At 47.0% G+C, this 23,790-nt stretch overlaps 1 protein-coding gene across 1 annotated transcript in view; it reads right to left on the bottom strand.

Annotated features, from left to right (window-relative positions):
- Window positions 1-23,790, bottom strand: part of SMC1B (structural maintenance of chromosomes 1B) — a 159,803-nt gene that overhangs the window by 15,608 nt on the left and 120,405 nt on the right. The window contains exons 20-22 of the mRNA XM_088478294.1: window positions 20,681-20,837; window positions 15,506-15,660; window positions 676-827 (exon numbers count right to left, since the gene is read on the bottom strand). Coding sequence (XP_088334420.1) covers window positions 676-827; window positions 15,506-15,660; window positions 20,681-20,837 — 464 coding nt within the window. The remainder of the gene's footprint in view (window positions 1-675; window positions 828-15,505; window positions 15,661-20,680; window positions 20,838-23,790) is intronic.

Raw genomic sequence — 23,790 nt, 5'->3', positions numbered from 1 at the left:
AGTTGGTCGCGGCAGGTGAATTTTTAACAATTTTTAAAATTTCACTTTAGGGACTTAAAAATATGCCTGCACCCATTTTCATGTACCCCAAATTTGATGGGATTAGTTATTTTTCCCAGAATTTTTTGCTAGATGCTATTCTTCACCACTTTCTCAAAGACGCATAAAAGCACCTGTAGAGACCGTTTAAAGACCCCAAATACCTTTTAGCAGGGCTATTCGGGGGGACCCATAGTGATCCCCCATGTCAGTGCATCTTCTGGGGGGGTGACAGGCTGATTTCCACAAAAGTGACAGGATTTTTCGCTAATTGCCTTTTCGCCAGGTCCCGTTTTCGCCTATTTGAAATTGATGACGGGGATACTCGGGCACGCGCCCGATGTTTTTTCACCCAGAAAAGCTCAGATGATGGGTGAAAAGTCCGGCAACGGACTTTTCGCCTCAAATTGAATATGCCCCCCAAGGCTTAGTACATAGACCCCGAAGAGGTAACAGACAGAACTGAAGTCATTTTACCTCTGCTGGCATGGGCTGCAATCCAAGCAGTGATATAGCAGAATCAGTGATCAAATAGACACAACTCAGCCAAATAATGTGCTGCGTGGCTGCAAGTAACCGTAAGAGTAAGGAATATATTTTAGTTTCGCTAAGGACCTGCAAGTGTTATAGTCTCACCTGTGAATAGCAAACACAAGGGCCAGCGCAGCCACAGACTTCTCTCCCCCAGACAAGTTGTCCATGGGCATAAAACGTTTTCCTGGGGCTACACAGTTATAACCAGTTCCATCCAGATAGGGCTCCTCTATATTCTCAGGACTTAGAAAGGCCTAAATAAAAAAAGATGTTTCAGTCAGCTGAAGCCAGGTGACAATGTCTGACTTGCAGAAGTGCTTATGCTGTAAGATACATATAAAATTATGCTGTCACAAGGTGCTGCGCAGTTGTAGATTCCGCAAATACTAGTGTTACCAATAGTGAGGAGTCACATTACAGAGGGTTATATAACTTTAACGTTTTGTGTTTAAAATACTGCTGAGAAAAATCAAAAGAAAAACAAAAGCGCTTAATTTATGCGAAATGCATTGTATAGCTTGCAAGCTCTAGAAGGGCAATTACCCTATTCACTCTCTGTGGTTTGTACTAGAACGTGATTTATAAATTGTACAGCACTACATATATGACAGTACTGTATAATAATACACATTCACAGTGTGGTTACTGGTGGTTATTACTGGTGGTGGAGCACATATGAATGGAGGAGAAGTCGGCCCTAATTTGGACAACAACTATAAAGAAGATCATCAGACTAAAATTAGAGTTTTCTAAGGAGGCCTGTCTCCGGTTATAAGGGGGGGAGGGTGGGGGGGGGACTCCCTCTCCTAGCACTCTGTCCTTCTTACTGCACATGCGATAGTGATAACTTCAGTCATTACTAACACTAGCACTAACACAAGCGAACACTCCTGATTATATATAGAATCATTTTTATTTACTGTCAGTTACTTATACAGCACCAGCATTATGCGTTGCGGTTTACAATTGTGAACAAACAGTAATAGTACAAGACCGGGTAATAACAGACAGACATAGAGGTAAGAGGGCCCTGCTTGCAAGCTTATAATCTATTGTGAGATAGGAATGTGATACGCAAGGATAGCTGCTACCGATTGCATATAGGTCCAGCCAGATTGCAGAGGTCCTTTTTATTTTTATTATAAGCCGCCGTATCTATGGGTATGAGTTATATTTAAAGGGTCAATCAGGGCCAGATTAACGTTGGGGCAGATGGGACTGCAGCTCAAGGCCTCTACGTAAAAACAGGCCTATCATCATGACCAGCCGCCCAGCTGGCCAAACATCATCCATAAATCATTGTTATTAAATGTGTATTTCTAGTTTCCTCACAAAATTATGCATATTTTTTTTACTTTTACATATTCAGGGAGTGATTGTGACTGATCGGGTGTACACGCCATCATGGCCCTAGCCCTAGAGAATAGAGCCAATTGCTTCCCTTTGTGAACACTGCAAGTTTTCCAACAGTCTTCTATGGATTGTAAGTTTGTGGGCCTCACCTTACCTCTCTGTTTGTCTGTTGGTACCCAGTCTCGTTTTATTACTGCGGCCAGGCCCTGCGACAGGGGCGGTCTTAGGGGAGACCCCTACCTGGCACCAAGGATCAGAGGGGCCCGAAGGTTCAAGGACAGAAAAAACATGGCAGCCGTGGGGGGGGGGACTCCCTCTCCTAGCACTCTGTCCTTCTTACTGCACATGCGATAGTGATAACTTCAGTCATTACTAACACTAGCACTAACACAAGCGAACACTCCTGATTATATATAGAATCATTTTTATTTACTGTCAGTTACTTATACAGCACCAGCATTATGCGTTGCGGTTTACAATTGTGAACAAACAGTAATAGTACAAGACCGGGTAATAACAGACAGACAGACATAGAGGTAAGAGGGCCCTGCTTGCAAGCTTATAATCTATTGTGAGATAGGAATGTGATACGCAAGGATAGCTGCTACCGATTGCATATAGGTCCAGCCAGATTGCAGAGGTCCTTTTTATTTTTATTATAAGCCGCCGTATCTATGGGTATGAGTTATATTTAAAGGGTCAATCAGGGCCAGATTAACGTTGGGGCAGATGGGACTGCAGCTCAAGGCCTCTACGTAAAAACAGGCCTATCATCATGACCAGCCGCCCAGCTGGCCAAACATCATCCATAAATCATTGTTATTAAATGTGTATTTCTAGTTTCCTCACAAAATTATGCATATTTTTTTTACTTTTACATATTCAGGGAGTGATTGTGACTGATCGGGTGTACACGCCATCATGGCCCTAGCCACACCCACACAGCACTGGCCACACCTCCTCCACTTCTCAACCCCAGGCACATGTGGCCCTAACTCTAGCCCCGGGGCCAATAAAATTAAATACAAAACCAGGTGTATTTAATATTATTGCTTTTTTAAAACTAGTGGCCAGAACCGACAAAGACGAGGCAGCTTTGAAAGGTGCCGCAGAGTAAATCCCCCCACTGCAATTCTATGACTCTTCCTTGCAAATAAAGTTCAAGGTTCGTAAAAAATTTAATTAAGATTTTAATGGGGTTGAGGTCTGGGCTTTGACCGAGCCATTTCAGGGCACAGCCGGGCTGCCCGACCGAAAACAAAGAGAAGAAGAGAGCCACAGCTGGCCGGGCCTGATAAAATGGTCTTGCAGGCCGTGGACACAGCTCCCCGCACCTGGTGTAGAGAAACACAAAGGACCATGCTGTGATTTATTTGACCTTCGTAGTAGCATTAGTTTTTTTTTGTAGAGAATAGAGCCAATTGCTTCCCTTTGTGAACACTGCAAGTTTTCCAACAGTCTTCTATGGATTGTAAGTTTGTGGGCCTCACCTTACCTCTCTGTTTGTCTGTTGGTACCCAGTCTCCTTTTATTACTGCGGCCAGGCCCTGCGACAGGGGCGGTCTTAGGGGAGACCCCTACCTGGCACCAAGGATCAGAGGGGCCCGAAGGTTCAAGGACAGAAAAAACATGGCAGCCGTGCAGCCGAAGCCCCGCCCTCTGTCACCCTTCCCCACCTTCCCAAGTCAAACACTGGGTCACACTGTGACATGCAGGGGCCGGTGCTCCTCCTCCTGGGCCTGCATCTCCCTACACCCAGCTCCAGCACCTCCTCACCCCTCCTGCTTCCTTCCTGTTCCTCACCTCTCCCATTGTCCCCTGTTATTCAACTTCCCTCTCGCGATAAACCCGACCCCTGACCCCCTCCCCCCCGCGGCACCCCAGACCCCCCCCCCTTCTCCATAGTGGTCCAGCTGAAGAGTGTAGGGACAAAGTCAAGCACCATGACTGTCCACAGCCTCAGCATAAATGTGGCTATGTTATTGTCATATTTAACATATTATTATTATCCTTTATTTATATGGCGCATAAAGGTTCCACAGTGCATTACACCGTACATAAATGAGCACACAAAAAAACAGTTATTAGCCGTACAAAACAATACAGGACAAGGACATGGTGTATACACATAGCTGCATAACACAAGCAGCTGGCCATCAGCAACCAAGCGTTAGGTGCCAATTGGGGAGTTAGGAGTGCACGAATGTGTGTGTGTATGTGTTTATATATACATATATGTGTGTGTGTGTACGTGTGTGTGCATTTCTCTATTTGGAATAATTGTGTGTTTGTGTGGACCCGGCATGTGTGTTTGGAGGAGGGTCAAGAAGGGGGAATTGTGAGGGGAGGGTGAGTTTGGGGGCCTCATAGATAGAAGTGTACCGGGCCCAAAGATTTCTGTTGCTGACCTCAATTGTAAAACGCAATGGAGTATGCTGGTGCTATATAAATAAATGCTAATAAATATAGCATTCCAGTGTTACCTCTAACAGCTCTGTCGCAGCTATAATCTAAATGACAGGGTGGTCCCAAAGTTTTACATAACAAAAAAGTGAACTAAGAATCAGACCCTAGGAGAGCTGCTGAGCTCGGCACAGATTTTCCATATTACTTACGTAAAACATTCCCAATTGGTAATTTATTTATTTATTTTTTTACATTTTTATTGAAGCAATGAATGTTATAACAACAGATAACAAATAAATTATCAAATTACATGTGACACATAGATGAAAGGTGTAACACTTAGTCCGAAAAAAGTTATAATACAAAAATTGTTGTGTAAGGGTCAACAATTCAACCCAGTTTCATTAGAATATGAATATTTAGGAACAAAACAGTCCAATAGATAAGGATAACCTTATAGCACTGAAAGCACACACTGAGTAGAAAACAGACCAAATAACACCATCATCTTAATATATAATAAAATTGACTAATAAAAACAATAAACGAAGAAAAAAAAAAAGAATAAAAAAAAAAAAAAAAAAAAAGAATTGTGCTCGCCCTCCCCTCCCCAATCTCACATAACTGGTTGAAAGAAAAAGATTAGAGGACAATGGATGGATCACCCTCCGCCATACGTGACATGTACCAGACAGTATTGGACAATGAGCCATGGAGTTGAGCTCTAACAGCACTAGATAATGTAGCTTTCCCACGCACCATAAAAAATGTTCCACTTTCTTGTCTCCCTCCAACACAACTCCCACCCATTCCATCTGGAAAAGATAAGAGAGTTTATTTTTAAAGGACGACAAAGATGGCGATTCAGGGTTTATCCAAATTAGTAAAATAGCCGTATGAGCTGCTACACTAATTGCAAGCAGCAATTTTTTACCACCTCTAGAGGTATTTTGTCCCCTTGGAGAAATACCAAAGAGAGCCCCATTCAGGGGTTAAAGGCGGATCATTTACTAAGTGCTCAGTTGAGAAGTTACGCACCTGTACCCAGAATCTACGAACGAAGGGATAGAGCCAAAGGCAATGATAGAGGTCTGCATATGAATCACTACATTTAAAACAGTTATGAGAGGTAGAGAGTCCTGTCAAAAACCGTCTATGAAGGGAAATATAGGTTCTATGCAGCACAATCAGAATCAACTCTTTATACATTGAAGAGAAAAGCATTTTGTATGATCTAGAATGTGCCTGCAATAGACGGTCTACCTGAAAGTCAGGGAGGTGCCGGAGCCAACTTGCTAGACCCTTTTGACAAGTAGCGTGATCCAAAATAGTTTGGAAGCGTTTATAGGCCAATGAAATCGCCCTTCCAGTTAACGGTGTTGCCCTAGCTTCGCATCAACTGAATTCTGCCAAATCGCTGGGGAGAAATATCTTATTACCGAGCTGGTGTATTGTTGTGCAAGGAGAAATGCCATTGGATATGCCGCCAGAATAGGGAACTTGTTGGTGGTCTCCTGGAACTTTCGTGGCCTACTAGCATGTTCATTGGTCTAATGACCTTCATTAAGTATCCCACCCAGCCTCCAAATATTAAAAGGGTAGTGCGTTGTCCCTCTTGAAAGTCTGGATTAGCCAAAAAGGGAAGGATATAATGACTTATAAGCATTAACACAATGTTTATGTCTCATCCACTCCCATAGCTTCTTAGTGTGCCATAGCAGTGGGTATTCCCTAACTGGGGAAGGGTCCTCCTAATCGTGGAGATGTAAGAAAGTTATTAAGTCCCCACCTTGTAGAAACTCCTTCTCAAGGTCTGTGTTAGCATAGTTTTCCTGGTTATGCATCCAGTCCTTGAGGTATCGCAGTTGAGCTTGGGAGTACCACAAAAGATTAGGAAAATTATCCAACACTATTAGGAGTAGGCTGTTGTAGTTTAATCAAACCTAGACACGGTTTTTTACCTTGCCAAATAAACTTTCTAAAAAGAAAATTAATATGTTGCATGTCTTTGGGTGAAAGCACAGTTGGCAAAGCCTGAATAAAACACATAAGACGGGGGAATGACACCATCTTCACCGAACTGGCCCTCCCCAAATAGGACAAAGAAAGATTTCCAACTCTCCAATTCCACAGCGATTTTTTGAATGATAGTAGTAAAATTAAGATTATATAAAAGTCCTGGCCTCCTAGGAATTCGAACTCCCAAGTACGTTATATGGTCAGAATTTCGAGTCAATGGCATAGTGCCAATACCACCACTAAGAAAATTGCCCGTACCCAGTCGAAGTACCTCCGATCTGGACCAGTTTACACAAAATCCCAAAACGGCACCGAAAGACGTCAAAAGTTGAAAGATGTGTGGTAGAGAGTCAGCGGGTTTGAATATGTACAATAAAATATAGTCGGCAAAAGCTGTCATCTTAATTTCTCTACATCTAATCTGAATCCCTTGAAACGGAGTGTCATCTTGTAATAAACGCCGAAGGAGATTAATAGCCAAATTAAATAAAAGTGGGGAGAGGGGGCACCCTTGGCGCGTTCCACGGTGCATAACAATAGGATCGCTGCAGTGGCCATTGAGTAGTAGGGAGGTGGAAGGGGACGAATACAAATAACAGGAGATAAAGTAAGAACTTACCTTTGTTATCTCCGTTTCTACGAAGTCCTTAGGGTCCACAGGGATACCTTGGGGAATAGGTCTTGGCTCCACAGCCATGGGCACCACAGAGTTAAAGATGTCCTCCCAGGATGCACTGGGCCCCCTCCTATACCCCGCCCCAGGCCAAGGCACCTCAGTTTTAGTATCAAGCCATAGGCCGGGAGAGAGGAAAAAGGAAGAAGAAAGTCTGGAACACACAAGATTCACATTCTCATAGAAAAGGGAGACAGAAACTGGTGACCAGAACACCCCCCTACGGAAGCACAGGGCGTCAGGGCGGGCGCCCTGTGGACCCTAAGGACTTCGTAGAAACGGAGATAACAAAGGTAAGTTCTTACCATATCTCCTATTTTCTACCTCAGGGTACTTAGGGATCCACAGGGATACCTTGGGGATGTCCCAAAGCAGTATCCTTCAAGGGAGGGGACGCTCCTGTGCCGAGAGGAGAATCCGCCGCCCGAAGGAAGCATCCTGAGAAGCAAATGTGTCAAAGGCGTAATGCTTGACAAAAGTATGGACAGAGGACCACGTGGCCGCCTTACAAAGCTGAACAGTTGAGGCGCCACGTCGAGCTGCCCACGAAGGTCCCACAGATCTTGTAGAATGAGCTTTCACAGAGGGTGGCACTGGGAGTCCCTCGTGAGTGTATGCCTCAGAGATCGCCATGCAGACCCAGCGTGCCAAAGTCTGTTTATTGGCAGGCCAACCCCTCCTATGAAATCAATATAGGACGAACAAAGAGTCCGATTTTCTCAAAGAACTGGTACGGTCCACGTAAATCCGCAGAGCCCGTACCACATCCAAAGAAGCCTCACCAGCTGAGAGATCAGATGAATTAAAGGCTGGGACCACAATTTCCTCGTTAATGTGGAAACTAGACACTACTTTAGGAAGGAATTCGGGACGGGTACGAAGTACCGCCCTGTCCGAATGAAAAATTAGAAATGGGGGACGACACGAAAGAGCCCCCAAATCCGACACCCTTCTGGCTGAAGCAATAGCCAGAAGGAACACTGTTTTTGCCGTAAACAATTTCAGATCCACAGAACCCAGAGGTTCAAATGGAGGATCCTGTAGCGCCTTCAGGACCACAGCCAGATCCCATGGAGCTACCGGATGGACATAGGGAGGCTGGATGCGAAGGACACCCTGCATAGAGGTACGGATATCAGGCCGCGTGGCAATCCTTCGTTGAAACAAAACTGACAGGGCAGAAACATGCACCTTCAGTGAAGCAAGGCGTAGACCTAAATCCAAGCCTGCCTGAAGGAAAGCCAACACTCTCGATATTCTAAACTCGCGAGGATCGTACGCTTTAGGGCGACACCACTCAAAATAGGTATGCCACACCCTGTGGTAAATTCTAGCTGAAGCCGGCTTACGAGCATGTAACATGGTATTGACCACCGCTCTAGAGAAACCCTTGGACCTCAAGAGGGAAGCCTCAAGAGCCACGCCGTCAAAGATAGCCGACTCAGGTCCGAGTAGAGACAAGGACCCTGAGACAATAGGTCCGGCCTCTGAGGTAACAGCCAAGGAGTGTCGATGGATAGACACTGGAGATCCGAGTACCAACTCCTTCTGGGCCACGCCGGGGCCACCAGCAGGATCTTGCCTCCTTCCTGCCTGCACTTTCGAATTACTCGAGGCAGCAGGGAGAATGGAGGAAACAGGTACGCGAATTGGAAGTTCCACCGTGCCGACAGAGCGTCCACCAGGAGAGCTCCCGTGTCTCTTGTTCGGGATCCGTACGCCCACAGCTTGCGGTTGTGTCTGGAGGCCATGAGGTCTATTTCGGGAAGACCCCACTTGTCCACCAGGAGTTGGAACACCTCCTGGTGAAGAGACCATTCCCCCGGGTGTACATCGTGGCGGCTGAGGAAGTCCGCCTCCCAGTTCAGCACACCCGGAATGAAGACGGCCGAAATGGCCTGCAGATTGCCTTCTGCTCAAGTCAGAATGCGGGACACCTCCCTTAGAGCCGCTTGGCTTCGAGTTCCTCCCTGACGATTTAGGTAAGCCACCGTGGTGGCATTGTCTGACTGAACCTGCACAGGTTTCCCTAGCAGGAACGGTCTTGCATGTTGCAGCGCCCTGAACACTGCTCGAATTTCCAATATATTGATTGGCAGGTTCGATTCCTCCGATGTCCACCGGCCCTGGAAGACATGTGGGCCTGTCACAGCGCCCCAGCCCCGAAGGCAAGCATCCGTTGTTAGAAGGACCCAATCCGAAATCCAAAACGGACGTCCCCTGCTGAGATGAGACTTTTGTAACCACCACGTCGAAGACAGGCGCACTTCCGGAGTGAGCCTGATCATCTGCGTCTTTATTCGACGGGGATTTCTGTCCCATCTGGACAGGATCAACATTTGTAGAGTCCTGGAGTGGAACTGGGCATACTCCACCATGTCGAACGTTGACACCATGGATCCCAGTAACTTCATCGCCGAGAGAAGAGACACTCGGCGACTGCTTAGAACATTGCGTATCTTGGACTGCAACAGGGCTATCTTTTCCTCCGTCAAAAAGATCCTCTGTTGCTGAGAGTCCAACAATGCCCCGAGATGGACCATTCTCTGAGAAGGAATTAGAGAGGACTTCTTCCAGTTCACTATCCAGCCGTGAGCCTGCAATACCGATATTGTCAGTTGTAGATGGCTGCAAAGGACTTGCGGCGACCCTGCCAACAACAGAAGGTCGTCCAAGTAAGGTAACAGGCGAACTCCCTGCAACCGCAGGTGTGCCGCCATGGCCGCCATTACTTTTGTGAACACCCGAGGAGCCGTGGAAAGGCCAAACGGTAGGGCCTGAAACTGGTAATGGAGGTCCAACACTGTAAATCTGAGGTAGCGCTGATGAACCCTGGCAATGGGGATATGCAGGTAAGCATCCTGAATATCCAGGGACACCATAAAATCCCCAGGCTGCATAGCTAAAACAATAGAACGCAGAGTCTCCATCCGGAACCGAGGGACCCTTAAAAACTTGTTCAGGGACTTGAGGTTGAGTATAGGTCGGTATGATCCATTTGGTTTTTGAACCAGAAAAAAGGTTGGAGTAATATCCGGTCCCTCTCAGGGATAACGGAACAGATTCTATTACTCCCATTTGAAGCATAGAACGCACCGACTCTTGGATCGCTAGAGCCTTCGTTGGATCTGAAGGACCTGCTGTTACAAAGAACTGATGAGGAGGCCTTCTGCGGAAGGAGAGGGCATATCCTTGAGATACCACCTCCCGTACCCAAGTGTCTGTGGTGGTTTTGAACCAACACTGGGCATATTGCAGAAGTCGGCCTCCCACCCTGGGATCCCCCAAGGGGAGGCCCAACCCGTCAGGCTGAGGGTTTGTCGTCCGGCTTGGCAGCTGGATGTCTGGTACTCCAAGCTTGCTTCTTGGTCTTAGTGGTCTTTTTGGGACCTGAAGGTCTCGGAAAGGACTGAACCCTAGGTTTTCCCGGAGGGCGATAGGGCCGAAAGGACGGATTTTTAGACCCAGACGGAGTCGGGGCTGAGGGTAGACACGCAGATTTGGCAGCCGCCAACGTGTCTACTATTTTGTCCAAGGCTGGTCCAAAAAGGACCTGTCCATTGTAGGGTAAGCATTCCAAGCCTTTCTTGGATTCAGCGTCCGCCCTCCACGAACGTAACCACAAGGAGCGTCGAGCGACCACAGCCGCCGCAGAAATCCTAGAAGTAAGCAGGCTCAAATCCAAAGCTGCTTCGTTAATGTACGTAGCGGAATCCCGAAGGTTACCCACTAACATAACCTGTTCGCTGGTACCCTCAGAAGCGAATGATGTCTCCAAAGCGCCCGCCCACCTTTCCATAGCCTGGGCCACCCAGCAGACAGCCATAGCTGGTCTAGATGCTCCTCCAGCAAGGGAATAGATGGACTTAAGACACACCTCCACCTTACGGTCTGTAGTATCCGTCAGAGAAGACATAGACGGCATAGGCAAAGTTGCGCTCTTTACTAAGCGCGTAACGTGAGAATCCACCTGAGGAGGAGACTCCCATTTAGTGAAATAATCTTCCGCAAAGGGATAAGTACGTGCCAGACGCTTGTGAGGTTGAAATCTTTTTCCTGGAGATTTCCAGGCCTCCTCCATGTGATCAACTAGCTGACCAGATAGGGGGAAAACTGCTGCAGCTCCTTTAACCTCTTTAAAATAAGCATGAGTAGGCGCTGCAGGTAAGTTGTCGTCAGTAATTACCATGGCCGCACAGACTGCCCGTATGAGGCCTGGAATGTAAATACTAGACTTAGCCTCTGCTTGAGGAGTGTCGGTGTCCGACAAATCTAGAATTTCGCCCTCATCAGACGACCCGTCATCCTCATCATCCTGAGCGGATGGATATGACAATAACGGTCTTTTAGCAGGTCTGGATTGATCCTGCTGTGTGCTCCGCACCCCAGAATCAGACAAACCTGGGTCAGCCTGATTAAGGACCTGTTGCGGGGGGCACTGCATTACTATCGGTCCCGGAACTCCCAGAACAGGAGGCGGGACTACCGCCTGCTGTGCAAACCCCAATTGTGGAAACGTAGGAGGGGCTGCAAGCCTATTTACAAGAACAGTCAGGGCTTGTGCAAAACAAGCCCAAGGTGGTTCCTGAGAGGTGCTGGGTACAGCAGAGTTACCAGGGACAGCCAAACATGCAGCACATAACCCATCCTGGAGTACCGCCCCCTCCCCCACACCTGCTTTACATCTGGAGCAGGAAAATAGGAGTGGTCCTCACTGGACATAGTGGTATGTGACTCTCCTCTCACAGAAATAAATCATAAACTGTGAGGTAAATTCCTACCCTGACAGTACTGGCACTGAGAGGGCTGGTCAAGAGGAAGAAATAGGGATAGCTAAAATGGCTGACAGGAGAAAAATCAGGCACACAGAGCTAGCATAAAATCACATACAATGGAGAAACGCTGCACTAAGTGCACTATCACTTACACAGACTTACAGTCTGGCAGTGATAGCGCTACATACGCTGACCTTTACTGGAGGAGAGGTATGTAAGGGGCACCCCAGGCTCCGCACCCTGTCACCACAGCGTCTGTCACATAAAATGGCCGCCGGAGGATGAAGGGAGGCGGGCCTGAGGAGGATCACTGCCTCAGCCCGCCAAAGCCTTAATGTAAAGCGCCGACAGCAGTGATGGGGAGGAGCCTCCTGTGCGCTACAGGGAAGGCATCCTCCCCTGGCAGGCCATTAACCCCCCGGGATGCTGGAGCGTGTTCCGCAACGCTCCAGCCCCGTATCCCTGGTGGTCTGGTGGAGAGCGCAGGCATCCGCCTGGCTCCACTATACTGCCGTCCCCAGGGAGCCCCCAGCCCTGGGGACGCTGGACTGTGATTCAGCGGGCGCCTACCGCAGACGCCCGCTGCTTACCTGCTGCCCCCCGTAGGTCCGGCCACAGTCCCAGGCCCCCGGAGGTTCCGCTAGCAGGAACCCCCAAGAGCCCGCCGAGCTCCCCGGATCACTACCGGTGGTCAGCGCCGGCGGGGGTGTCGGAGCGGTAGCATGGACGTCCGCTGGACAGTCCTATGCTACCGCTCTTGAAGATCTTCAGGGGCTGTTACACAGCCCCCCTCTGCGATGACCCAGCTTCCCGGCCGGGCGCCTACTGAAAACTGAGGTGCCTTGGCCTGGGGGCGGGGTATAGGAGGGGGCCCAGTGCATCCTGGGAGGACATCTTTAACTCTGTGGTGCCCATGGCTGTGGAGCCAAGACCTATACCCCAAGGTATCCCTGTGGATCCCTAAGGACCCTGAGGTAGAAATTGAATAATTGAATAAAGTCCGGATGGAAATTCCTATGTAGCAATACTAAAAATAAGTGCGGCGGCCAAAGCACAGTGTTGAACGCTTTGGTGGTGTCGTCACTCAACAATATGCTATGAGAGTTAGGCGATTGAGAAGATGCAATAACCACAGCAATTGCTGCTCGAACCCCTTTGACAAAGTGTTTGTTGCGGACAAATCCAAGTTGGTGACACGTCAGAGAATGGGTAGAAATGCTTGAAGCCTATCAGCAAGAATATTTGCTAGTAATTTAATATCCGTATTCAGTAATGTAATAGGCCTATAAGTGCTTACCAACTGAGAGTTTTCTGGTTGGGCTTAGGGATCACAATTGTGTGGGCGTTATTAAAGTGCTGATAAGGGGTATAATGCTGTACAATATCATTAAAAAGTTCCAGTAGGGTAGGAGCAATATGTGGTTGGAGAATTTTGTAGAATTCATAAGAAAGACCATCCGGCCCTGGGGACGTATGTATATGAAGTTTTGAAATGGCCGTATTGATTTCCTCGAGGGTTATAACTCTGATTAAAGATTCAGATTGGGACTGAGTTATAGGAGGCAAATTAGCTTCCCTCAGTATTTGGGCATGGGCTGCTTCATCAAAGGGAAGGTTAGAGTACAAGTCTGTATAGTAGGATTCAAAATGGTTTAGTATGGCAGAAGAATCTGTAATGAGTTGTCCAGTACGTTGATGTTTAATAGCTGTAACTAAACGACAAGCTCTTTGTTTTCTAGACATAAGTGCCAAAAGGTGGCCTGCCTTATTCCCCCCATCGATAGTATTTAAATCGGAAGAAAATTAAGTCTCGTTTGGCTTGCGATAATACTCAACAATACTCAGCAATTGCTTAGCTTGGATGTACAATTGTTAAGATTCTTCACTAGGAGAGGTCAAGTGCATCTGGAGGGTACTGGACAAAAAATCATGCAAAGAGCGGTACGTTGCAGCCGACTTTTTTTTCGGTTTAGTAACATACACTATTATTTGGCCACGATGAACAGTTTTAGCTGCATCCCAAAATATGGGTGGTCTGTCCCAGTAATCCAAGTATGTCATCTAAATAATTCAGCCAACTATTAGTTAAGGGTTTACGAAATTCATCGGACTGATAAAGATAACTGGGAAAACGCCAAAATCTGAAATTACCTGATTGTACCGACCTCTCAAGTAATAAGGAAACCGGGGCGTGATCGGAAACCATTATGCTATGAATATCAGTATGCTTAACCTGAGTTACCAAGGAGTCAGCTATCAAAATAGTATCGATCCTGGACCAGGAATGATGGACTCCAGAATAAAATGTAAAGGATCTATCAGTAGGATTCAGGAGTCGCCAGATATCTGTAAATTGGAGAGTGGATCTCATTATTTGGACCTGTTTCCATGAGGTAGAGCCAGTATGGCGTGGTGGAGGTCTTTTGTCCAAGATGGGGTATTCCACTGAATTCAAATCCCCCCCCAAAATAAGAGGGATATTATTACGTTGTATGAAAAGATTTAAGTCCTGCAAGAAGTCAGGAGTAGCTAGATTGGGGGCATAAACATTAACCAATGTGTATTTGGAACCCCACACTTCCACGTCAAGAATTAAATAATGTTAATTAGGATCCACTACGGAGAGTGTAGTGAAGGTTTTTGTCGACTAGTATATAGCCACCCCTATAGCCTTTCTGTGGAAATCGGCTGAGACACACTGGTCCAACCAAGGGGCTCTAAGAGAGGACTCATTTTCTGCCACCCAAAGTGTTTCTTGAAGAAAAATAATTTGAGGGCGAATCCGTTTTAAGTGCGTTATCACCCTTTTTACGCTTAATAAGGGAGTTAAGGCCACCCATGTTCCAGAAGTCTTAAAATGCGATCCGGCAGAGGAATTAGTTATCGAGGGAACATTTACATCTAAATTAGCCAATGCCTAGCCGAGGATAGATATGCAAAAAAGGGATGTGCATATTATTCCCCATCTCCCCATCCCAGCGAGTAGGGAGAATCAGGGGGAAAAAAATCCACTTTGATAACGAGGGAATATTCAGTGGTCCAGGGGAGAGGAGTGAGGCACAGACAAAAAAGAAAATAAAATTTATAAAACACACATTGCTTCACACAACCTTTTTAATATTTTCCAAACAGTAATAGCAACCCGGCAAGTACCAAACCGCAAAGTGGTACTTGCAGTACATTTTGAAACATTAATTAGAGTAGATATTCTAGGTCTGAGTAGCTCGCATGTAAATACATTGGAATCTAGTTACTAAGCAGTGTTAGGAGACAGAGTGAAAAGTGATAAGTAAGTGATGAGGTGTCAGCCAATCAGCTCCCAACTGTCATCTAACAGGCTGTAATTGAAAAATGACAGTTGGGAGCTGATTGGCTGGCACCTTATCACTTACTTATCACTTTTCACTCTGTCTCCTAACACTGCTTAGTAACTAGACCCCAGAATCTTTGTTAAAGGAAAAACATTATGAAAAAACCAAAGAACTGCAGTAAATGTCAGCGATTAGAGGGTCTACCAGGGGCAAGCATTCGTGTGACATGTATTTTGGCCTGAGCAGGGTCAGAGAAAACAGTGTTCGACCATTATCTTATATCTGCAGTTTGGCCGGATACATTAATGCGTTTTCATGGAGTGATTTACAGAGACTGGAGAATTCCCAATTGGTCATTTAAGATAAATGAACGAAGTAACTGAAATCATACAAACCTGAGCGCTGCCATTCCTGCACAGCTTCTTGTAGATCTCATCGATAGCTACAGAAACGTGCTCAAAGCACTGGATAAACAGATCATATCTCTTCTGCTTCACCTGCTCAAACTCTCTCCTGCACAGGTTGGCTCTCTTTCTGCTGGCCTCAAACGCTATGGGAAAAACACACACAGGGACTGTAGCATTACAGAGCAGGAAGTCCCTATAGTACAGCAATGTGCTTTATTACCATGTCTCCCAGAACACTGTAAGGGTATGATCTACCAATAAAGTGAAATACCTGGCTAGTGTCATCCTTATATAGTTACATTCAGCTATTTTCCAGATAATTTCCATTGCAAAGAGATTGGCCCCAACGCAACATTTTGAGGGATCCCCGTTCCAATACCTCTAGAGACACCTCCCTCCACAGGGGTTGGTCATTTTGTGCCCCACAGTAGTTTTACACTATGTCACATTGTAGTGCCCCCTTTTCACATTTCTCTTTTGCTGAAATAAGACTTGTGGTCTTTAGCGCCACCATGTGGTCATCTAGAAGACTTCTGTAACACTATCCCCCCATCCCTTCTGGCAGAAGTAACCACCACCAGGAACACTGTCTTCAGTGTCATCCATCTAAGAAAATTTTCCTACACTGGTTCAAATGGGGCATCATTTAGAGCATTAAGCATTAGATTGTGGTCCCACGAGGTACAAATGACCTAATAGGGGGCAAATCTTCATCACCGCTGAGGGTAATTGGTCTTCAATAAAACACTTACAGCTGACACTTGTATTTTTATTATTGACAATGTAAGATATTTACTGAGGCCCTCCCGTAGAAAGTCAGGGATGTGTCCAACGGTTGTTTCAGTTAGATTCACACCATGTAATAAATCAATTCCAAGCTCTATAATATAAATGGATGAGTTCTTCTTCCTTGCATGCAAGAGTGGTGATTACTGAATCTGGTAGTCCTTTACCGTTAAGAAGTTCCCATTTAATTTCCTTTGTGAACAGACAGAGGCCCTGATTCAGAGCTGGACGCTCTGACAGAGCGCTCGCTCTGAATCAGGCCGTCTTTTTTTTTTTTAATGGAGCGGCCTCCTTGCCGCTCGAGACCCTTGTGGTAGGGTCTCGTTCCCGCAAGCCCCAGAGAGCTTTCGGCTCTAACAGAGCCGAAAGCTCTCCCACTGACATCACTTGTTCTCATGGGAACGCCTTCGTCTGGGCAGCCACCCCCCCCGGCCCGCCCACCAAAGGGGATGTGCCGTCACTCAACATCGACAGCACGCCCCCTTTGGTGAGAGACCCGGAGCGGCGGAGTGCTCGTCGCTATCTGGGTCTCGCGCATGCGCACTGGGCCACCATCGACCCGGTTGTGAGCGCTCAGCGCTCGCGACCGGGTCTGAATCAGGTCCAGAGTTCCTGTACTTTTGGGTGAAAGACCCCATCCGGAAACAATAAATCTGCACGAAGATGGTTCTTCTTCAGCAGGTGAGGGACGAGAGGAAATTAAATTAATTTAAACACGGAAGTTCTTCCGCACGTTAACTCCATAAGGCTGATTCTGCTCACAGCCTATGGAGGTTCCTATCATAATGGCCAGAAAAATGCGCATCTTGTGTGTAATTGAATCAGCCCCTTAAAATTTCTCTCTTTTATGAAATAACCATACGGAGGTAGAAGACTGATTGTTCCCAGGGTGGCCAGCCCTGTCCTCAGCTTGCAGCAATAGATGGTGCACGGAAGGTAAGCTCATGGGCTACTGTAAAAAAACAAAACTAAACGCTGCCTGATGTTTATATGGAGAAAACTAAATTGAAAGAGACAATCTGTCTTATCTGCCTAACTTAGAAGGGAAGCTACCCATTGTAATGGCACCAGGCGACTGTCAGGTAGCTTAACTCGCAGAGAATGGGGACGAAATGCTGGTAGGCACCTCTTACAGTGTTCAGTCTGTCTGACAGGCTCCAGAGAGAAACCCTGTCACTACTGCTGCAGGTAAAGAACGCAGAACCTTCGCAGCTACCACCTGAATGGTGCCTTGTGCACATGTCATACTCCGGCTGTCACCAGTAACATACTTCTCTCTCCTGCGGTAGGGCTAGCAGTGAATTCTGCCATTACCAGGGCTCAGCAGAACCTGCGGTCCCGTATTATTAGGGTTTTGAGAGGGATTGTTCATTTATTCAGTCCTCTTACCTAGCCCATTATAGGGTTTTATATATATTGTATTTAACACAGTATTAGTAAGGAGAAAGCTTTGTATTAAAAAAATATCAATAAAATTTGGGACATGGCTTAACGGCTGATAAAAGAAAATCAGATGCTAGCTTGTAAAGCTCTACGATTAGTTACATTTGATGGACTTCACATCCCCAATACAGCTAGACAATGGTGGGTCATAATCCTCTTGACTTGGAGGCACCTCTATGTGGTGTACTCAAGCAGTTTGGTTCCTTTGGAGAGCTTTCTTGGACAGGCCTATCGATGTCTAGAAGCAGTGGCCTCCATTTGGGGCCTGAACGGACACCAAAGATGTACCAGCTGGTCTGCAGAGGCTGGTGAAGTGTGGGGCACTGTCCCCGCGCTGGGTGAAGAGGAGATGCTCTATATATTACCAGTCAGTAGGTGGCAAACTTGACTATGGCCTCCATGTGAGACTTATGGAGATAAGCTACCTAGGTGTTTATATAAACTTGTAGCCCACAGAAATTAGAATGGGATCCACTCTATCACGCCCCTGCAGAATTCTTTGTAACTCTCTCACGGTGAAAGAAAACCTGCCATAGCGGAGGTTGCTTAATGAAGTGTTGGAAGTTCATAAGATCTTCTGCTGTAGTCTCTACGAGTCTCGGGACCTCATTCAGAGTCGGTCGTTGCGGCCGCACGGTCGTACGGGAAAAGGGTCCGGATATGCAAATGATGCACTCGCATGTTGCGTCCCTAAGATTGGATCGTTAGCTGGCCGACCAAGGGGAGGAAGCGGCCGGAAGACAAAAAATACGCCCCCTTCTCGTACGCATTACACGTCATCTCCGGCCATATAAGGATTAATTGAGACCATCGGGAACCATTGGAACTGGTCGTAGAGCTTAAGGTTGACCATACCCTCTCTTAAGCACTACAATCAGGTCAGTGTACAAACCACCCATGTCACATGTGCCATGACGCTACTTTGTTAATTATGCACTCACATAAAACGCCGTTCGCATAATTAGGCACGCCTGCGTTCGGATCTCCACTCCTCCGTTTTCAAGCACCTTCCCCTGTTACCACCCACAAACGCCTCAATCTGTCACTCAAACTACCGACCAGGTTGTGTTCAAGGAGAGAGAAATTTCTGATCGTAGCAACAAGTTTGCGCACGCACATTGCGAACTTTACGCATGCACAGTTCAGCGAACATTGGTGGCGTACGACCGTGCGGCTGCAACGACCGACTCTGAATGAGGTCCTCTGTGTGTAAGAATGAGTTATATAGCTCTGATCCTACCTGGTGTGCTTCTACTCCCCCCTTGGCCATTGCATTCATTAAATGACTCCAGGGGGGCGATTCAATTGTGGTGCCTGCCCCCTGCTGGGCGTCTATGCGAACAGGCACCCAACAGAACAATTCAATTGTTGCTCCGTTTGGACGCCATAAAGCTGCGCGTGGACACATTCTTTCTTGCAGCCTGCTGAGGTGTGAGAAGAAATGTGTCTAAAGTCCTGTTTTTTAGGCGCCCCGACGGTGGTTTGGGCGCGCTAACCTCTTCCTTAGATTGGTTTAGCCGCTGTGCATGGCTAATCCCAGTGCTTGTGGGCGTGGTAAATGCTAATGCGCGCCCGAACGGAAAAACAATTGAATTGCTCCGTCGGGAGCCTATTCACATAGACGCCTAGCAGGGGGCGCGTGCCACAATTGGATTGCCCCCCAGGAGTCTGACAGTTGTCCATTATACCTTTTTCCCTCCTATCTATCAGCTTGTTTTGACAATGGACATCTGATTTTGAGCAATGCTGACACCTTGTTGAGACTCTGATATACTACATGACAAAATGTTATCTCTGGCTAACTACAGTATGATACAAGCAGGAGCATATATCAATCATGAGGGGGAGAACCAAAAGCTCTCTGACTATGAAAGATATTAAAAGAATCATGCTCTGGTCGGAGATAAACCTTCCAGCAATCTCAGCAGTGGTCATACTTTGGTTAGATAACTGGGAGGCTAATCGTTCTGAGCAGGGATAGTCTCTACATCAGGGGTGGGGAACCTCAGGCCCGGGGGCCGTATAAGGCCCCTGGAATCATGTGGTCTGGCCCTCTGAGCTTTTTTCTGCTAGCCTCATCTGGCTAGCAGGGTGCCTAGGCTAGCAGGGTGTCTAGGCTAGCAGGGTGTCTAGGCTAGCAGGGTGCCTAGGCTAGCAGGGTGTCTAGGCTAGCAGGGTGTCTAGGCTAGCAGGGTGCCTAGGCTAGCAGGGTGCCTAGGCTAGCAGGGTGCCTAGGCTAGCAGGGTGTCTAGGCTAGCAGGGTGTCTAGGCTAGCAGGGTGTCTAGGCTAGCAGGGTGTCTAGGCTAGCAGGGTGCCTAGGCTAGCAGGGTGCCTAGGCTAGCAGGGTGTCTAGGCTAGCAGGGTGTCTAGGCTAGCAGGGTGTCTAGGCTAGCAGGGTGTCTAGGCTAGCAGGGTGTCTAGGCTAGCAGGGTGCCTAGGCTAGCAGGGTGCCTAGGCTAGCAGGGTGTCTAGGCTAGCAGGGTGTCTAGGCTAGCAGGGTGTCTAGGCTAGCAGGGTGCCTAGGCTAGCAGGGTGTCTAGGCTAGCAGGGTGTCTAGGCTAGCAGGGTGCCTAGGCTAGCAGGGTGCCTAGGCTAGCAGGGTGTCTAGGCTAGCAGGGTGTCTAGGCTAGCAGGGTGTCTAGATACGGATATATCAGACCATTCACCAAACTTTTTAGACAGACCTCATATGTTGGATATAATAGTAATAGTTAAGCATTAAACTATTTAAATTTAACTATTTCATGCACATTATTCAGCTCAGTCACATATAAGCCATTGATATATATTAATGTCAAACACTGAGGTAACAGCAGTTATAGGAGTTATTTTATCTAAGTGTCTCCGTCCACACGAGCCCCACAATATACCCTATGGTGCTGTGTCACTTAATGCCGTGTTATTACTGCTCTGTAGGCCAATATTCCGTTTACCATTTGTGGTCTCTTGAAACTTGTCACTGACATTTTGTAGCTTTGCTACTGCTTTCAGGTTCGGAGCGGCTGTTCTTAGCAAATTATTTTCATGGTCGATACATTCTTGACGCATTTTCGTAAGTTCAACACAGATTTCACTGTCCGTCACTAAGCCCTGTAATGTTAATAAAAGAATTCTAACCAGTAAGTATGCAGGAGGTGATGCAGTTTTAAAATGCAGTAATTAAACTATGCAATAAAAATAAATAAAATAAAATAACAAAATACACTACAAATGTACAGTAAAATGGAGATCCAGTGACAACCTATAACTTAAAAAAGTCCCAAGTTAACAAGAACCATTGATCTTATAGGTTTGCAAAACAATAAAATCCTCTTACCACCAAATCAGCGTATTAAAGGATATAAAAAATGCATCATGCCAAGTATACTAACATGCATATTATACTTTGATACCTTGACAAAGGCTTTTAAGATGAAACGCGTTGGTCACCTGTGGGAGCTTGCCATTACCTAGGAATCCATGAAGGGAAGGTGAACTGCTTTTGGGGAGCACAATAAAACCCCTATTGCTTTTACACTGTGCCTTTCTGAAAAGGTTTATTATGGTACGCTGCCATTTTACTCATATTTGTTTATATGCACCTTTTTCTTTTATGTTAAATAAATTGACTATACTTCACTATGGGAGATCCCTTTTTGATTTATATTGGAGGTGCTGCCTGACACCGAAGGGGTTGTGTACTAATGTGTTGAAACAGGATCGTCTTCTCCAGGTTTTCCATTGGAGGAAATTATTTAATCATCTGACTAACCCTATTGAAGAAACCATGGGCAGGATTCAAAAGAACACTTGAACTAAAATTTTCTTTCGGGACTGTGTTATAGTGGTCTGGTTGATTTACCTCAGAGGAGGAGCGCTCTATTGCATATTTATTCTTTCCATGCATATTATACTGTCTATGGAAACATTAGAATGGAATTCAATTATCCACACATTGCAGCGGCTACATAATATACATCAAGGATATTTACAGAAGAGCAACTTTGCTAATTTTACTGTGCAGAACTATGAGGGGATGGAGAAAAATGGTGACATCGTGCCTGCAATGTGACACTCTTACGAGCATTCCCACACTGTATAAGCAGCAGATTATTAACCTCGCCACTAACTGAATCGGCCAATATAGATTTAGGACAATGTCGTGGGCTTCATACTCAGCCTACAGCTTTGGAACTTCAGAATCTATTGATAACCCTCCATCAATGATGTCATGTCAAGGCCATCTGATTTGGCTGCTGTTTATATCAGAGACCTCATGAATGCTCACCTCCAAGCGCCGTTTACATTGCAGGGTGACATGGGAACGACCCGTGGTCAACTCTGCAAACTACCCGAGTTGGATCCCTGGGTCACTTTGCACCGACTAAAATCCCAGGTTGATGCGTGTTCACGTGCATCAAATCAGGATTTTAAGGTCGGTGTAAAAAGGAGACTTATGTCTTCAGAAACGTGCAGCCCAGGCTCATCCACCCCCAGCCCAGTCAAGTTAGCAAGCCTAAGGCAGGAGCGGGAAGAAGGGGAAGGAAGATCCTCATATAGACACAAATCCGAAGATACAGGGAAACCAGAAAACGAGGAGAAATCATGCCAGTCAGGTACGTCAGAGTGGGCGTCCTGTGTCCCCTATGGAGTTAGAAGAAATGGACTTAACAGGTAAGACATAAGTCTCCTTTTCTTCTTCACCTATCCACAGGGGACACAGGGACTATGCTGGGGACGTCCCAAAGCAATCACCCTAAAGGAGGGGACACTCTTGAGCTGCACTGAGAACCAGTCGCCCAAAGGCCGCATCTGTGGAAGCGAAGGTATCAAATGTATAAATGCGGATAAAGGTGTGAAAAGAAGACCACGTGGCCGCCTGGCAAAGCTGCTCCACAGAGGCACCACAACGAGCTGCCCAAGAGGTATCAACCGACCTCATGGTAAGAGCAGTCACCACGGCCGGGGCCAGAAGGTTCGCCGCCACGTACGCGTGGCAGATAGTTAAGCGGAGCCACCTGGCTATGGTCTGCTTAGACCAGAAAAGGAGAGCGACGCGACAGTGCGCTCAAGTCTGACACTCTCCAAGCCGAAGCAATAGGCAATAGGAAAATAGTCTTCCACGTGAGCCAACAAAGGCCCACCGAATCCAAAGGCTCGAAGTGAGGTGACTGAAGAGCCACCGGAGGAACAAATGGAGGCTGCACGTGGAGAACACCCTGAAAAAAGGTACGAACATCCGGCATCAAGGCAATCTATCTATGAAAGAGAACCGAAAGGGCTGAGACCTGTACTTTTAAGGAAGAAAGACGAAGAACCAAATCCAGGTCGGACTGCAGAAATGAGATAACTCAGGAAAGCCAGAAGGATCTGAGGTTAAAACCTGAATGAACACCAGTAAGTAAGCGCGCCAAATCCGATAATAAACTTTGGTGGAAGAAGGTTTCCGCGCATTCAAATATGGTGCGAATGACTGACCGCCAAAAACCTTTAGCTCTCAAGACGGATGTCTCAAGAGCCACCCCGTCAAAGCGTGGCGAGTCAGATCCGGGTGAAAGCATGGGCCCTGAGCCATAAGATCCGGCCGTAGAGGAAGACGCAGTGGGACTTCGATGGAGAGGCCGAGAAGATCGGCGTACCAAGCGCTCCACGGCCATTCGGGAGCTACCAGTATCACGGTGCTGCTTTCCTACTTGAACTTGCAGAGAACCCTCGACAGAAGTGAGATTGAAAGTCCACCGAACCGCCTAGGCGTCCACCAGAAGAGCCCCCGAGTCTCTGATGCGAGAACCGTACTTTGGTACATTGTGGACTGGGTGATGCTGAAGGAATTGCTGAGCCTGACAGAGAGCTCTGAAGACAGCTTGAAGTTCCAGGACATTGATCAGGAGCCGTCCATCGACCCTGGAAGGACTGCTGGTAGGTCACAGCTCCCCACCTGCGAACACTGGCATCCCTGGTGAGAAGGACCCAGTTCAAAACCCAGAAGGGGCGACCCTTGTCCAAGTGGGAGCTCTGGAGCCACCACGCAAGGGAGAGACGAACCTCGCGAGACAGAACGATT

The sequence above is a fragment of the Taudactylus pleione genome, unplaced genomic scaffold, assembly GCF_031769625.1.
Source record: "Taudactylus pleione unplaced genomic scaffold, aTauple2 ptg000212l, whole genome shotgun sequence".
NCBI classification, from domain to species: Eukaryota; Metazoa; Chordata; class Amphibia; order Anura; family Myobatrachidae; genus Taudactylus; species Taudactylus pleione.
Note: the sequence above shows the minus strand (reverse complement) of the source record. Positions and strands in the feature narration are given on the sequence as shown.